This window comes from Sapajus apella, unplaced genomic scaffold (assembly GCF_009761245.1).
Source record: "Sapajus apella isolate SASKATOON/1434 unplaced genomic scaffold, GSC_monkey_1.0 scaffold23, whole genome shotgun sequence".
Taxonomy (NCBI): domain Eukaryota; kingdom Metazoa; phylum Chordata; class Mammalia; order Primates; family Cebidae; genus Sapajus; species Sapajus apella.
In genome coordinates, this window is record NW_022436963.1 from 35407 (window position 1) to 52236 (window position 16830).

The 16830-nt window shown below is 50.4% G+C and overlaps 2 protein-coding genes across 15 annotated transcripts; one reads left to right on the forward strand and one right to left on the reverse strand.

Annotated features, from left to right (window-relative positions):
- Positions 1-2008: 2008 nt before the first annotated feature.
- CCDC51 (coiled-coil domain containing 51) lies at positions 2009-16813 on the reverse strand. 14 transcript variants are annotated; one of them, XM_032289699.1, is made up of 5 exons: positions 16439-16812; positions 10973-11159; positions 4682-4880; positions 3532-3696; positions 2009-3000 (listed from the first exon to the last, which is right to left on the reverse strand). In XM_032289699.1, exons 2-5 carry the CDS (start codon positions 11143-11145, stop codon positions 2242-2244), a joined length of 1296 nt encoding a protein of 431 aa, XP_032145590.1. In that variant the 5' UTR covers positions 11146-11159; positions 16439-16812; the 3' UTR covers positions 2009-2241. The 14 variants fall into 14 exon arrangements, with proteins under 14 accessions (XP_032145590.1, XP_032145592.1, XP_032145598.1 ...); XM_032289701.1 differs by having other exon boundaries at positions 16364-16812; XM_032289707.1 differs by lacking the exon at positions 4682-4880 and having other exon boundaries at positions 16364-16813.
- TMA7 (translation machinery associated 7 homolog) lies at positions 10506-14322 on the forward strand. Its single transcript, XM_032289719.1, has 4 exons — positions 10506-10607; positions 10698-10753; positions 10836-10923; positions 13956-14322. The coding sequence occupies exons 1-4, from the start codon at positions 10592-10594 to the stop codon at positions 13988-13990; spliced, it is 195 nt and encodes a 64-aa protein (XP_032145610.1). The 5' UTR covers positions 10506-10591; the 3' UTR covers positions 13991-14322.
- Positions 16814-16830: the final 17 nt, after the last annotated feature.

Genomic DNA, 16830 nt, shown 5'->3' on the forward strand with positions numbered 1-16830 from the left:
CAGGGCCCTTCACACCCTGGCATGCCTAAGGCTAACTCAGGATCCAGAACCTGGCCTATCCTATTAGGACTTTTGGAGGACTTTGGCTCAAGGCCATTGGCACAGCTTCCTGGGAGGCAAAACTGTCACACAGGCATCATCTGAAAACTGAGGTTCAGGTCATCCGCACTGGCTATTGCCCTGGAGCTACAGACACCCTCTTCCCATCTCCCACCTGCTAACAAGGGCCTCCCGTCACTCATCTTCCAGGCTCTGTGCCTTTCAAATTCTCCCTCCCCAACCCCTCAGGTCACCCCTTTTCCTCCACTCCCACTTCCAGCACTTGAGTTCAGGTGCTGGTCCAGTCCCCACCTGCAGCTCCTGCATACAGCTGCCTTAAGCTCTCAAAGGGGAGTGGGTTATCTGCAATTTGTGTCAGACCTGCAGTACTCCAACACCAGGACTGAATACCAGACCAAAGCTCCTGTTTACCAGGGCAAACAAAGCCACCCACGGCCATTTAGTCCAGGAGTTCAAGGGTCACTTTCCCTCTGAAAAGAGGTCATACGTATGCCCCACTTCACCTCCCACCTGTGGGAGACCCCTCCCTATCACTGCCTCCCACCACTGCTTAGCACCTTGTCTGCACCAGCATAGCAATGTCTCCCTGGATCCCTCATCCTTAGCCTCTGACCTCAGAGACTGCCCACCTGTACCCCGGACCCGCCACCTCATTCTGTGCAACTCCCCCACACCCATCACCACCCCAGCCAGGACAGTCTGCCCCAGTCCCTCACCCACTTTGGCTTTCCTGCCTCTGCAGTTTGTGGGAGCCCCCTCCACATGCACAGAATTCTTCCCTCCCCAAATCCATTCATCTACGTGCACACCCTTCAGGACCTACCTCACCCCAGAGGGAACTGGGACTTCCAAACCCCACAACCCCCTTCATCTGTACACAGATATGGGGCCTCCTGCCCTATGAGGAGTGTGGACACTTTAAGTGCAGGGGTCTTTGCATCCCATGCCATTCTGGGGAGCCATTACTCACCAAGGATAGAGTGATTGAGGGATCAAGTGCTGAGTACTGGGATGGGGGGCATTTAGCCCATGCTCACTGCCCAAGACTGAGCCCAGGCTCCAAGAAGGAAATGTGCCTTAAGGGAAACACTCCTGGCTCCACAGGTTCTGACACTTAGCTCTGCACAGGCACCAGTGAACAAGCCCCCACCTGCAGCCCCTGCATACAGCTGCCCCCTGAGCTTTCAAAGGGGAGTGGGTTATCTGCAATGTGTCAGACCTACAATACTCCAACACCAGGACTGAAAACCAGCCCAAAGCTCCTGTTTACCAGGGCAAAAAAAGCCACCCATGGCCATTTAGTCCAGGAGATCAAGTGTCATGGTTCCCCTCTGAAAAGGTCATACACATGCCCCACTGCACCTCCCACCTGTGGGAGACCCCTCCCTATCACTGCCTCTCCATTCACACCACTGGTGGCCTGAGCTCTGCCCATCGCTGTGGAAGTTATCCCCAGGCTGTGTGTGGGTGTGCACCCAGCCCTAGTGACACACCAGTGCTGCCCAAAGCACTCTCTGTGCCAGGGATCCAGATTGGCTACCAATCCCTATACTGAGGTCCCCAGCAACATTTATCAACATTCCTCCAATCTCTCTTCCCTTCTCTCCTCTGACCACTCCTCCAGTATTAACACCAGGAAGTTCTGCCCCACATGGTAGAGAAAATGATCCAGGAGATGGGAAGTAACCATGGTCACCAACGAGTAAGCAGCGGGCTAGGTTCCACTTGCTGGAACTCCCAGGCCATCTGACACAGGACAGTCAGGTTGTGGAGGGCAGGCCAGGAAATTCAAAATGAAAATCTAGGTCTCAGGAGTGCATCCAAAACAGTTCAGGAAAGAGGACAAAGAGGAGATGAGAGAGAAATTAAAGGGGTAACTACTCCAACTCCAGACCCAACCTTCAGGTCTTGGATCTTGATTCTCAATAAACAAAAAAACTCAGTCTGATTGTTTTAAATAATAAAACTCAGGACATTTTAATCGGACATTAGCACAGTTTTGATAATTAATGTAAATGAACCCTGCCTACAAAGCAAAGCGTGCCTACTGGTGAGCCACACAGATACTGCTCCTTCAGGCTGAGGTTGCGCACCCCCCCAAAGGCTTGCTTCATTGTCATTCTCTAACTAAATCCACAAGCACAGCTATTGCCTCAGACCCTCTGAAGGAGGGGCCAGGGATTAGCTGGCCCTGAATAGCATGTAGAGCACAGGCAGTGTGGCCACAAATGTCACACAGGTGACCAGGGTGCTGTAGATGGCGTTCCTGTTGACTTGGGCTTCTAGTCTCTGCTCCGTGTCCGACAGTGCCAAGATCATGCTCCCCTGCTCCAGCAGGGGGCTGGGCATAGCCCCGTCTGCTGGTTCCACCAGGCCTGGGTGTGCTGCAGCCTTTACAAGCTGAACCACCCCAGCCATTTGGCTACAAGTCTTTTCTAGGCCATCAAGCCGCTCTTGTAAACCTTCTAGACATGAATGGACCTGCCTGGAATGACGGAGCTGCTCTTTCAAGGCAGCTGAAAGGACATCTACATCTCTGTCTCTGGTTGGGGGAGTACCTGCCTGTGACCCAGAGCCCTGCCCTGCCCCAGCAGCATGTACCAGGCCCCTCAAGTCCACCATGAGATTGTGGAGGTCCCTCTGCTGGAGCGAGTAGCTAGATGCCTGTTCTCGAATGGCCTCCTGAAGACTCACAGGCCCCTTCTGTGCCTCCAAGAGTAAGGCCTTCAGCTCCTGTAGCCGGACACGGTTCACATAGGTGGAGCCAGCCACACCAATCAGGGCCCCCAGGACTGAGCCAATAAGGGACCAGTTCTTGGTCCTCTCAGCCCTTGTGCGCTCCTTGTCATGACTTTCCCGCACAGCCGCAGAGAAGAGGGAGAACTTCTCACGCTCAGAGTCTTCTGCACGCAGATAAGCCGTGCGAAGCCTCTTCTCCTCCTGCAGAAGCAAAGCCATGTTACTGGGTTACACGGGTACAAGGTGGCCCCGCAGCTATAGCCACCAGCAGATGGCTCACTACCTTGTGTCTGGCAGAGTACATGTTTCATAGACCAATGCTGAATGAATAAAGGTAGCACAAACCTGGCTGAGTCGGAAGAATTGGGAGTGATCAAAGTGAGTTGCATGATCGTCCCACCTGAGCAGTCCTGGGTTTGACCAGAGGTGCACTTATGTCTACAGGAAGGGAAGTGTCCAGCATTCCCTGGGCCAGCCCCTCCATGGTTCTCCCTCCTCAGCATTCTGGGTCCCAGGCTACACTGCCTTGAACAGTTGGCCCCAGTACTCCAGAAGGAAGTAAATGGATAGGCTCTAGAAGCCTGGGGCCCTGTCCCTCCATAGGAGCTTCGGTTCACCTCTGTACCAGGCCTCTGATCACAGACCAGTCAGGGTTGCCACCCAGCACCTCCATGATCTGCCAGGCAAGGGTCACTGTCCAGGTGCGAAAGGGCTGCCTCCTGAGGGGCCTACCTGCAGCATCCTGTGCTCGAGAGTGGCCAGTTCCAAGTACTGACTGTCCTCCCTGGAGACACGGTCCAAGCGATCCCTCACTTCCTTCAGCTTGGCCTGGTGAACTTCCAAGTCCTCCCGAGCCTCTCCGACAAGCCCTCGAGCCACCATGAACACTTTCTCTGCCTGCAGAGAGAAAACCAGAGGCCATCTGCACCTTCTCTCCACACCCACACAGGCTCAGCTGCATTCCCAGCGAGGCTGTGGCTAAGAAGAGGTCACTGGGGTGTGAGCTGCAAAGGGGAGAAACAGAATTCCTTAGACACTAATCCTGGCTCACCCAGTGGTGCTCAAAGTACAGCCTTGGGCCACGCCCATCAGAATCACGAGATGTAGCCATTCAAGCAGAAATAACATGCCCTGAAAAACCTGAAAACAGCTAACAATGCAAACAATTTGTGTTAATCAAACCTAGTCTATTCTTGCCTGATACAAACCACAGTAAGGAACCTGTGTTGGTAGGCTGTTTGCCGTGTGCTGCATAATTTATGCCTCACAACAGTGCCATGAAAGGCACTGCTGTGGCCTCCAGTTTATAGACCTGGAAACACCAGCTCAGCCAAGCTCACAATCTCCAAGGAAAGAGACGGCATCGTTTGTTTCAAAGCCCCAGCAGAACCCCAGGTTCTTCCCACCTCGCTACACTACTCCATGCCTAAGAATGAGTAGGAACAAAGATGGCAGAATGCATTTCTGCCACCACGAAGGACTTGACAACCACAGGCAGCTCTTTCCACATCGCAGTGTGACATTTCCCAGTGCCCTCCACCTTCACAATAGATGTTGTAATTACACACGGTAACAGTATCGCAGCAAGCCCCAGGTAACTCTCACCATCAACCCCCAAACAGTCCGTAAAGGAACTATTTTCTGGCTTCACAGAACAGATGTTAATGCCAGGGAACGTACTGGTACACAGTAACTGTTTTCAGGGAAAGTAGGTGGCACAGTTATGTGGAGACCTTCACCCATGTGAAGCATCAAGCCCAAGTTTTCACGTGAGAAATGAGGCCAAATACAAGTCTGGATGTCGCACCCAGCACCATATGGCTGGTTTGGCACATTTCCCAAGTCTAAGGGCAGGGCCAGCCACCCCGGCTCCCTTCCTCACCTCCGTCACCTTTCCCTGGGCCTCTCGAACCTCATTGAGTCCAACAAACTCTTCATATCTGTCCCACCAAGTCTTGGCTGTGGAGGTCACTCGTTGCTGAATACTGTGCCCCAGGGTTCTTCCCAGTGCTGGAAGGCGGTGATGCAGCCCAAGGGCCACCTCCTCAGGTCTTTTCTCTCCGGGCTGGCTGGGGCCTGGGCTGCAGAGAGTCCTGGTCATAAAGAGGTCCCTTCCAAGGAGGCCCCTCCGAACCAGTACGTGGGGCACACCCACGATGTGCTGCATGGCAAACCCAGGGCTGCGCCCCATCATCAGGAGATCTGTGAGGGGGAGGCCAGACAGGTCAGCTCACAGCTGAGAAAGGCTGGACATAAGTCAGTTTAGAGGCCTGGGGAGAGTTCTGAACAGACTCATCTCCACTAAAATCATCTAAACTGATCACCACCTTGTTGGGTCGAAACTTCAGTCCGTATCGCAAGAGGATGGTCTCCCCTGGGTGCTCTTGGACAATGGAACTCTTGAGAAAGAGCCTCTAGGATACCATGCCTTCCAGTGTCTACCACCATGCCTCATAAAGCAGACCCTTCCCTGCTACCCACCTCCTGCATTCCCCAGGTCTCTCTGCTATGACTTGAATGAGAATCCTGGTGCCCAGGTTTCTGATAGCAAAGACAGTTTTGAAACTGGAGTTGTACACATGCTGACAAAGCCCCACAAAGATGCATAAAGATTCCCCGCAATGTTGTAGAACTCAGGGGAATTCAGGAAGATTAAGATCCAGGATCATTTCCGTAAAACAGCCTCAAAACCAACTTCCCAGACTCTCCAAGAGCTGGCTCAGCACCAGGGAAGCAAGAGTTTCAATTCTGTGTGAGGACATAAGGACACAGGCCATTTGTGACCCAAGACAGAAAACGCTCAGCTCTCCTCTAAGACAATTCCAGGGGCAAAAACAACAACAACAACAACACTTTTTGCCACAGAGGACTTTTCTTAGGTTCACACCATCCAACTCCACCCTGACTTTCCAGACCCCAACTCTCAGTCTCACACTTCTCACCTTCCATAAGCTTTCTCTTTTCTCTCCAACCTGCCACTGCTCAATGGGTTAGGTTTCTTTTTTTTTATTTATTTATTTTTTTTTTTGAGACTGGGTCTCACTCTGTTGCCCAGGCTGGAGTGCAGTGGCGTGATCTCAGCTCACTGCAACCCCCAACTCCTGGGTTCAAGCAATTCTCTGCCTCAGTCTCCTGAGCAGCTGAGATTATAGGCGACTGCCACCATGCCTGGATAATTTTTGTATTTTTAGTAGGTTTCACCATCTTGGCCAGGCTGGTCTTGAACTCCTGACCTCATGATCCACCTGCCTCGGCCTCCCAAAGTGCTGGGATTACAGGCGTGAGCCACTGCACCCAGTGGGTTAGGTTTCTCTAATCTTTCCTTTTTGCATCTGCTTTGATGTTTGGGCCTGCTTTTCATTACCTGAACAGCAAGGAGTCTCCCATTATCCAGAATCAGGCCTCACCTGACCCCAAGAGTGGCAGTGATTCTGAGGACCCCCCTGCCCCCGAAAAAGGTGGCCAGGTGACCCATTTTCCTGGAAAAAGCTGAGCTAACAGCACCCTCCTCTGGCCAAACCACACCTCGAAGTCCTTAAGTGCTGATCCTGGCTGTGAGAGCGACACCTGGTGGCCAACAGAGCAGGCCAGAGAGAAAGGCAGAGAGAGCTGCAGACAGGAAGGGATTGAAGGAGCTCCAGATACAGAACAGAAAGGGGCTTCCTGATGGAAAATGATGTGAGACAGAGGCCGCCCACAGCATCCCAGCCTCCTCTTCATCATGCGGTGCTAAAAACGGTCTTTGGAGAAGCTCAGGCCCGTTGAAAACAGCTGGTTAGGTAGGAACATGGCTTCTGGGCAAAGTGGGCCTGAGCTGAGAGCCTCAGGAAGGAACATCACTGTGACAGTGGTCCCAAGCTGGTGCCACACCCAAACACCTGGGCCCCATTCATAAGGCTGGGTTCCATGCCCATGAGGCTACATACCATCCAGGCCCCAGCAGCCCAGTCAGACTCCCAGGCCTTAATGCCAGCACCCATGACACACAGGCTGGAACCCCGTAACAGCCCTGCAGGTGTATCCTTCATCAAAGCAAACAAAGCATGCAGCATCTGCCATGCCTGGCACCACTTTCAACACCCTCTTCCCAACATCACTGCCCCGCTTGGCTTCCTCCAGAACCTTCTCAGCCTCCTTTCCCAGCACCTCGTCTACTAGCTACCCACTCTTGGACCCCAGGAAGGTCACCTATTCCTGGCAGAGATGACAGCTACTGTCTCCTACGCAGTCTCGGCTTTCTCCCCTGCTCTCCCAACACCCAGGTTCTGCACATGGCAGCCCAAGGCTCTGTAACACGTAAATCAGATTATATCCCTCTGATCAAACCCCCCCAACAGCTCTCATTTCACCTGGCAATGGCCAAAAGCCCTGAGACCTCTCAGCCCTCATCTTCTTCCTTCTACTGCCATACTCTGCTCCAGCCTCTGTGCTCTTCCAGCTGGATGACTCTTCCACCACAAGTCTACTCGGCTCACCCTAACATCTTCGTCTTTGCCCAAATATCACCTCAGTAAGACTTCCTTGACCAATCCCTCCCCAACTACCTTCTCTGCTTCATTTTCCTCCTGATGGACACATTTCCTTGCTTACGTGTTGCCTATTCTCTCACTAGGACACAAGCTAGGTGGCAGCAGAGACTTCATAAAGGAATGTGGCAATAATTCCCAAGCTATTTCTCCACTCCGGTCCCTCCTTCTCCACCACCCCACCAGCCCCCAATCCTGGGCCCTGTTTCTCAACCCTGAGGATGTCACCACTTAGATGTTTCACAGGCCCTTCAACGAGCAAGGGGAAGATGTTCCTGGCAGAGGGAAAAGGTGGAAAGTGCCTGAGGTCACCCAAAACCTGAAAGGCAGTCAGTGCAGCTGGAAAGCAAAAGCAAAGAGTGGATGGAGAAGTTAGACAGGTGAAGCAGGGCCCTAAGAGTCAAGTTCAGAATTCTGCTCCTTCAGATCCATTCTCCTACTCTATGTAGATGGCTGTCTTCTTCCAACTGCCCTTTTCTCAAGCCTCTATTATCTGCTCCTCATCTTCACTTCCAGCTGATGGACTGCTTGCTTCATTTTACACTAAGAAAATAAAAAATTGGAGAACTTCCACAAACTCCCACCATACCTTCCCAACCACTAGTAACTGCCCCATTTCCACCTCATTTATTGACCCTCAGGATAAAAAAAAAAAAAAAAAAAAAAAAAAAAAACCATGCTTCAGGCCAGGCACAGTGGCTCATGCCTATAATCCCAGCACTTTAGGAGGCTGAGGCAGGTGGATCACCTGAAGGAGTTCAAGACCAGCCTGACCAACCCCATCTCTACTGAAAATACAAAAATTAGCCAGACATGGTGGTGGGTGCTTGTAATCCCAGGTACTTGGGAGGAGGCTGAGGCAGGAGAATCGCTATAACCCAGGAGGCAGAGGCTGCAGTGAGCCAAGATTGCGCCATTGCACTTCAGCCTGGAGGACAGGGTGAGGCTCCATCTCAAAAAAACAAAACAAAAAAAAAAACATCATGCTTCTAGGGAAGACCAGCCTGTGCCCCAGGTCCCAAATCCTCTCTCCTTCTGAGACATTGCTCAGTAATCAATCTGACACCCCCACCACCAACTGCCCCATTTCTCTGCTTCCCTTTATAACTAAACTCCTTGACAGACTGCCTGAATTCACTGTCTCTGCTCCTCTTCTCTGATTCCATCCAGCTCCCACTAATGCGGCCTCACTCCCTCCTCCCTCACATGCCATTTTCACTTGGTTTCCAGTCCCCACTGATCTGCCTAACCTCCGAACACTGTCCAGACTCTGTAGCACCCTAGCGCTCAGCACTCAGACTCCTCTCTTATCCAGTCCTGGGGCTTTAAAATTCATCTATAAAAATGGTCTAAAAAATTTATTTTGGTGACAGACATACAACTGTATGAATATACTAAAACCACTGAATTGTACATATTGTGTGAATTTTATGGTATGCAAGTTATATATCAATAAAGCTGTTATTTAAAAACAACAACAACAACAACAAAAAAAAAAAAAAACTGGCCAGGCACAGTGGCTCACTGTGGGAGGCCAGCATTTTGGGAGGCCAAGGCAGGTGGATCACGAGGTCAGGAATTTGAGACCAGCCTGGCCAAGATAGTGAAACCCTATCTCTGCTAAAAATATAAAACTTAGCCAGGCACAGTGGTGGGCACTTGTAATCCCAGCTACTTGGGAGGCTGAGGCAGGATAATCGCTTGAAGCCGGGAGGCTGAGGTTGTAGTAAGCCAAGATCATGCCACTGCACCCTAGCCTGGGCAACAGAACAAGACTCCATCTCAAACAAAACAAAACTACACTCTTGACTCCTCCAGCCCAGACCTCTCTCCCCAGGGTTCCAGGCTCATTTATCAAATTTCCCAACCCATATCTCTGCCTGAAAACCTAATGGGGATCTCATCTTCCTGTCCCAAACCTGTTTTTCCCACAGCCTTCTCCATCATGGATGAGGGCAATCCCAAGTTCAAATATTCAGGCCAACAACCTCGCATTACCTGCGATTCCCCACTTTTCTCTCCCACCTCACATCCCTCTATCTAGCAAATGCCACTGGCTTTCTAAATCCAGGATCCTTCCTCCTCTTACCTCTGCCACTGCTCCCAAATGGTCCCAATGACCTACATCTCTAGCCTGGATTACCCCAAGAGTCTCCTGACAGATGTCACCCTTCTTCTATTCCAGCCCCTGCAATTTATTGTCAACGGAGCAGTCAGTGCTCCTTTCCAAACACAGGTTGGGACCATGTCTCTCTGCTCAACCTCTACAACGGTTCCCCACTTCTCTCAAGGTAAAAGCCTGTCCTTTCCATGCCCTAAAGGGAATCTACCCACTGGCTCTCATTCGTCTCTGACCTCATCTCCCACTAGTCTCCCTTTCCTCGCTCCACTCCAAGCACATGGACCTTCTTGAAGTTACTGGAGCGCACCAGATTATCCCCACCTCAGGGCCTTCATGCCAGCTGCTATCTGTGCTACTTGCTCCTCACCTCTTCAAGTCCTGCTCACATAGTAGGCCCCTGGGAGGCCTTCCCCATACACCCTATCAGATATGGCCATCCCACTCCCACCCTGGCACTCTTGATCCACTTTCCCTGCTTTATTTTTTCCATGCACATATCCCATGACCTGAGATTACGTATTTCACTTACTTGGTTATAGTCCGTCTCACTTACTAGAATGTCAGCTTGGTACCTACATACAGTACATATGTACTGGATGAATAAACAGAATTCGCAAACTGCTGCACCCCTGACTATATTATAAAACAAACTCCTTACAGTTTGTACAGGGGCTTCCAAAGCTATAGGACCAGAAGATATAACTCCCGTCCACTTCTGCCACCTCCCCGCCTAATCTCCCTCCACCCAAGCTGTGCTTTCTTTGGTTCCAGGAACGCGCCGAGCTTCAAGGCCTTTTACACATGGACATGCCCTGCTGTCTACCTGCAGTGCTCTTCCCGTGCACAGCTACAGGCCTCGGGGCGGGGCGGGGGGCTTCCGATTAAGTACCCATTCTGCGGTTCCGGATTCTACCCTGGCAGGACCACCCTAGCTCCTCGTACCTGGCGCGGCCCGACAGAGCGTCTGCCACTCAACTGACCTCTGACCTGTTAGTGTCCGCCCCTGGCAGGCCGCATCCGGTAGCGAGAGTTCAACTTCCTGACTAGGAACCAATCAGCGGGGCTGCGTCCCTGCCTACGAAAGCGGGTAGGGGCAGGCGCTCCGTTTCCGGTGGCAGGGTCTGGGAAAGGGGCGGCAGGCGCCATGTCCGGCCGGGAAGGTAAGTGTTCCTGGACGGTGAGGACTACGGGGACGGCGGGGCGGGGACCAGGCGGCGGGGGCAGGCTGAACGTGCTCGTGTCGCCCACAGGTGGCAAGAAGAAGCCCCTGAAACAGCCCAAGAAGCAGGCCAAGGAGATGGACGAGGTGAGGGCGGGCGTGGAGGCGCGGGCGGGTGCGGAGGGGCTGGGAGACAGGTCTGAGTTGAACCCGCTTCTCTTCTCCCCAGGAAGATAAGGCTTTCAAGCAGAAACAAAAAGAAGAGCAGAAGAAACTCGAAGAGCTAAAAGCAAAGGCCGCGGGGAAGGGGCCCCTGGGTAAGTGGGGGCCGAATGGAGCTCACGCTGGCCAAACGCTATGAGGCACCTGTTGGGATGAGAGCGCGGGCATGTCTTTTTCCTGCCTCCTGAACTGCGAGCTCTCGGTTTCCGACGTCCGCTGCAGCGGATGGTCTCTAGCCAGTCATGGATTTGCAGCAGCAGTAAGGGGCGGGAGCTGAAAACGAAGTCTCCTGACTCCCAGGCAATCTGGGCTTCCATTTCTTAGGGAAGAGCTGCAGAAACGGAAACATTGAAATATTTTACCTCAGACACAGATTCATAGTTTAGTTTCCCGGTGTCTTCCGTAATCTCTTTCCCCAAATTCGTATTTTACTGTCTTCTTAGTGTTTGAACCTTACTTGACTTACAGCTTTTTTTCTTTTTGAGAAGGAGTCTCCCTCTGTCACCCAAGCTAGAGTGCAGCGGCGCGATCTCGGTTATGCCTTCCGGGTTCAAGCGATTCTCCTGCCTCAGCCTCCTAAGTAGCTGGGATTACAGGCACCTGCCACCTGGCTAATTGTCTTATATTTTTAGTAGATACGGTTTCACCATGTTGGTCAGCTTTCGAACTCCTGACCTCAAGTGATCCACCCGCCTTGGCCTCCCAAAGTGCTTGGATTACAGGGGTGAGCCACCGTGCTCAGCCACCTTTTTTTCTTTTTCCTGCTCATATTGCCTGTAATAAATGCTTTTGCTTCCTTAGTCTTTACTTCTGGATGTGCCAAATCCAGGCTCTTCGGTGTGCTGTTGCTCCATATGCTTTTCTTTTTTTTTTTTTTCTTTTTTTTTTTTGAGACGGAGTTTCACTCTTGTTACCCAGGCTGGAGTGCAATGGCGCAATCTCGGCTCACCGCAACCTCCGCGTCCTGGGTTCAGGCAATTCTTCTGCCTCAGCCTCCTGAGTAGCTGGGATTACAGGCATGCGCCACCATGCCCAGCTGATCTTTTGTATTTTTAGTAGAGACGGGGTTTCACCATGTTGACCAGGATGGTCTCGATCTCTTGACCTCGTGATCCACCCGCCTCGGCCTCCCAAAGTGCTGGGATTACAGGCGTGAGCCACCGCGCCCGGCCTCCATATGCTTTTCTAACCGAATCCTCCACCCTTTTACCTCTTTTATGTAAGAGGAATTCATTACATTTCAAAAGATTTTTCAGGCCCAGCAGTTTTAGTATTGTATGTACATCTTAAACATTATTTTACATTCATCGAACTAGTGATTATGTCCTCCACAGTTGTTTATGCCCAATTTGAGCACTGTGAGCCACGATAAGCATGATGGAGACAAGGAGGGTGAGAGTGTCATCCAAGACTTCTCCCGGTGGGTTTGATCCATTATTGTTTACCCACCCAGCACTGAGATTCTAGCTCTTGAGACTCCTTTTCAGAATGGTGTAAGGGGCCAGGCACAGTGGCTCAAGACCGTATTCCTAGTGCTTTGGGAGGCCTAAGCAGGAGGATTGCTTAAGGCTAGGAGTTCACAGCATCATAGGGAGACCCTGTCTCTACAGAAAAATTTAAAAATTAGCTGGGCATGGTGGTGGTACCTATTTCCTGTAATCCCAGCTATTTAAAAGGCTGAGGCAGCGTTGCTTAGCACAGGAGTTCAGGGTAAGAGGATTATTTGAGCACAGGAGTTCAGGTTGCAGTAAGCTGTGATTGTGTCACTGTATACCAGCCTGGGAGATAGAGTAAGGCCCTATCTTTAATAAAAAAAAAAAATTAAATTAAAAAAAAAGGCATCTTGCACCCTCTTTTAATCTGTAATTGTGTATAGGGAAAAGGTCAGTCCTTAGTGTAACTCTATCCTAGTTTCTCACTGAGCATCATCTAATTTTTTTTTTTTAAGTTTTATTTTGTCAAGCCCTTTTGGATCTCTTTCCTGTATTAGGCATACTTAATCTTACCCTGTTTCTTAAATTGCCTGCTGGGTTTCACACATATAGTCATTTGTAAATTGGTAGAGCATACCAGGTGCCAGGATCATAATGTGGAAGGTAGTGTAATGTGGCGGTTAAGAATGTGGACTTTGAAGTCAGACAACTCAGGTTAGAATCCAGGCTTGTCACATACCTTGAACAATACCTAACAATAAGGTTTCTTTTTTGGCTGGCACGGTGGCTCAACATCTGTAATCCCAACATTTTGGGAGGCTGAGGTGAGCAGATCACTTGAGGTCAGGAGTTCGAGACCAGCGTGGGCCAACATGGTAAAACCCTATGTACTAAAAATACCAAAATTAGCTGGGCATGGTGGCAGGCACCTGTAGTCCCAGCTACTCGGGATGGTAAGGCATGAAGAATGGCTTGAACCCAGCAGGTGGAGGCTGCAGTGGGCCGAGATCACACCACTGCAATCCAGCCTAGGTAACAATGCAACACTCCATCTCAAAAGCGGGGTGGGGGGGGCTTCTTTTTCTGTAAAATGGGTTGATATGGCATGAGGATTAAATAAGCCAATCTGTGAAGTATACAGCAGTATAGATCTAGACCACTGTGCAGCCAGCCATTGCTTGTACTCCATCTCATCCTCATTTTACCTTTACACAGAACAGACAATATCAGTGAAACTGCTATCCATGGGCACAGTGGCTCACGCCTATAATCCCAGCACTTTGGGAGGCCAAAGCAGGTGGATTATGAGGTCAAAAGATCGAGACCATCCTGGTCAACATGGTGAAACCTCGTCTCTACTAAAAATACAAAAACTAGCTGGGCATGATGGTGCGCGCCTGTAGTCCCAGCTACTCGGGAGGCTGAGGCAGGAGAATTGCTTAAACCCAGGAGGCAGAGGTTGCAGTGAGCCAAGATAGCGCCACTGCACTCCAGCCTGGGTAACAAAAGCAAAACTCCCATCTCAAAAAAAATAAATAAAATAAAAATAAATAAAATAAACTGCTATCCATGTTTGTGTTAAAGTGAATGCCTAGTACAAAAGCCAGGCTTTACTAAGGTCTACAGCAGGCCCATGGGGCTTCTAACATAAGAACTATTATTTTTCCCTGATTGTGACTATTTTTCTTTTGCAGCCACAGGTGGAATTAAGAAATCTGGCAAAAAGTAAGCTGTTCCTTGTCCCTGAGGAGATGGGGACCCTTTATTTCATCCGTATTTAAACATCTGTATTCCCTGCCATAGCATCTTTTGCCACCTGTAGCTGGAATTAAGTGTTGTCTTGGAGCTGTTGTACATTTAAGAATAAACTTTTGTATTTAAAAAAAAAAAAAAAACTTACAGTGGCTTATCATCTCTTTTGTTGTTTTCACTAAGTCATTCCTACCGTAACTGTGAATTTAAAGTAAAACCAGCTCAGAGTCTTGCCAGAGTCTGCTCTTTGGTCCTTGTTCTACCTTAAACTTTGTATCACCTGAAATTAAACCAACTGGTTTGAAAGGATGCTGTTCTTGTGTGGTTATACACCTGACAGAATATGTTACATGAGATTAGAAGAATTTGCACTTTTTTTTGGTGGGGGAGGGGGTAGAGTCTCACTCTGTCACCCAGGCTGGAGTGCAGTGGCATCATCTCTATAAAATGCAACCTCCACCTCCTGGGTTCAAGTTATTCTCCCACTTCAGCCTCCCGAGTAGCTGGGGCTACAGGCACCCACCACCATGCCCAGCTAATTTTTTGTATTTTTAGTGTTGGCCAGGCTAGTCTCAAACTCTTGACCTCAAGTGATCAACGTGCCTCGGCCTCTCAGAGTGCTAGGATTACAGGCATGAACCACTGTGCCCGACCAGAATTTGCATTTTGAAAAGAAAACCCCAACTTTTATGTTGTGACATCCAAATTGTCTTATGTTTTAATGGGACTTAGTCGTCTGTTCATGTAAGGAGTCTGCCATGTGCAGGCACTGGGGTATGTACCAGGGAGCAGTTCCTGTTGTCAAGGAACTTCTCTACCATGGAAGAGGCAGGGCAGGGCAAATGACATGCTCCAAGTTGATGGCAGTGAAGTCCCCCCGCACACCAAACGTCCAGGGCAGCAGCTGCAGGAAGCCCCAGCCCACTTGCTGGTAGATGGAGGGGGTGCAAGTGCCAAGTAAGGGGTTCGGGGCAAGGCAAAATGTGGGCTCACTCTGCCACCTGCTACCCAGCACTGGAGTCCTAGGCATACCTGCCACTTGCCCCTCACTAAATGCAAAAAGGACAGAGACCATCCATAATGTATGCTAAATATCTATTGAAGCACTTAGCTGGGTGTGGTGGTGCACTTCTGTAGTCCCAGCTATTTGGGAGGCTGAGGTGGGAGGATCCCTTGAGCCCAGGAGTTCAAGGCTGCAGTGAGCCAAGATCACACCACAGCACTCCAGCCTGAGAGACAGAACAAGACCCTGTATCCAAAAAAAAAAAAAAAAAAATGAATTCAGAGGCACAAGTATTTGGATTTCTCTTCCAGGCCCTTGATACAACTATGCTAATAATGCTAAGCTTTCTCTGAGAATGTATTTTCAAAGAGGAGCTCTGGAACCATTATGAGACTTTGCTAAATCAAAACTAGAAAAGGTTTTGGTATACTGAAAACTTTCATGATTACTGTACTAGATGTTAACACGGGAGGCGGGGGCAGGGGGAAGCCTGCGTTGGTCCTCTCCAGAAAGTTGCATAGCCAGTAGCACCCTTCTTTAGGCTTCAGGCATTCCCTATGGGGCCTTGCCAGCTAGCACACAGCCCTATGCTGCTAAAACAAACCTGAGCACCAGTGATTCACACTGTTGCTGAGAGCAAGTTACTTAGTGGAACCTACTCCTCTTTAACAAGTGAACAATCCTGTCTCTTTCCAAGACCAGAGAGAGCCCTGCAGCAACGAAGCATGCAATATTTGGGCAGCTGAGGAAGACTACCAGTTACTCCAAAAAACTTTAAACTCCTTAGACGTTGTAGACCCTGATAGCAATCTCCCTTTCATTTAATCTTCCTTTTATTTAATGCCTTCACAAACACTCCTAGGACACTCACAAGTAAAGTTTGGCACTGAGCAGGTAAGGTTGAAAGAGCCTTGCTCCTGTTACTCTACACCGCCAATTCTCTATTGCAGCTAACTGTTCTGCACACCACTGCTGCCCAGTAAAATTTGTCAGTCACGCAAACCCAGCTCAAATTGCTGCTCCTTTGTGAAATTTTACCTCTGTCTTCGCCACAGGTAACTCTTACCTGGCCTTTGTATGGCCTGCTTTTCAATGTAGAATTATTATCTCATGTGCCAGCCCTCTATCCTGCTAACTTCACTCAACCTATACAACAGCCCAGGTGCCATTTACATGGGGACTACTTTGACCTCCTGAGCCTCATTCCATACAACCAGAGCTTAGGGAAAAAACATTCCAGCACTCAGAGGAATTAATGTTAACAGCCTGAGCAGCTCCCACCCCCTCCCACACAGGAACATCTCCAAACATCACTCCTCCCTGGACTTTCCTCCTCCCTGGGCCTACCTCAAATGTAGACATATGAAACATTCACTATTCCCGAAGGTGTCTGCACACGGCAGCTCTATTCATAATCCTCACCCAACATATTCCACTCTCCTCAAGAAAGCCTGGGGGTTTGTGGGAGGTGGATCTGGCAGGAAAACGAAAGCGAGGTCTCGGAGACCACATCCCTGAATGCTGCCTGGCTCGACTGAAACGAAACACTCGTGAATGCTGGGCAAGCTGCTCCTGCGCGGCCCTCCTCCACGAAGTGCCAGGGAAGGAGCGCAAAGCCACCCGCGCGACGGAACTGGTGCGCCTCGGACCCGCCCGCCTCTCCGATAACGCGTCGCGCCGCACCTAAGTCTTCGTCGCAAACCTGCAGAATTTCGGCCCCTGGCCTCGGAGCAGCGAGCGGGGCGGGGCGCCACCGAGCCGCACCGGGCGTCGGCGGGGCGTGGCGGCGCACTCGGACGTTCGTCATTCTTCCG

Coding starts and splice junctions, on each gene's coding strand:
- TMA7 (XM_032289719.1), top strand. Junction 10,754..10,835: donor AGGCCAAGGAGATGGACGAG/GTGAGGGCGGGC, acceptor TCTTCTCCCCAG/GAAGATAAGGCTTTCAAGCA. Junction 10,924..13,955: donor CGCGGGGAAGGGGCCCCTGG/GTAAGTGGGGGC, acceptor TTTCTTTTGCAG/CCACAGGTGGAATTAAGAAA.
- CCDC51 (XM_032289699.1), bottom strand. CDS start 11,145: ATGGAAGCCCAGATTGCCTGGGAGTCAGGAGACTTCGTTTTCAGCTCC. Junction 4,881..10,972: donor CCGCGCTCTCATCCCAACAG/GTGCCTCATAGC, acceptor GACTCTCTGCAG/CCCAGGCCCCAGCCAGCCCG. Junction 3,697..4,681: donor CCCAGGGAAAGGTGACGGAG/GTGAGGAAGGGA, acceptor TTCTCTCTGCAG/GCAGAGAAAGTGTTCATGGT.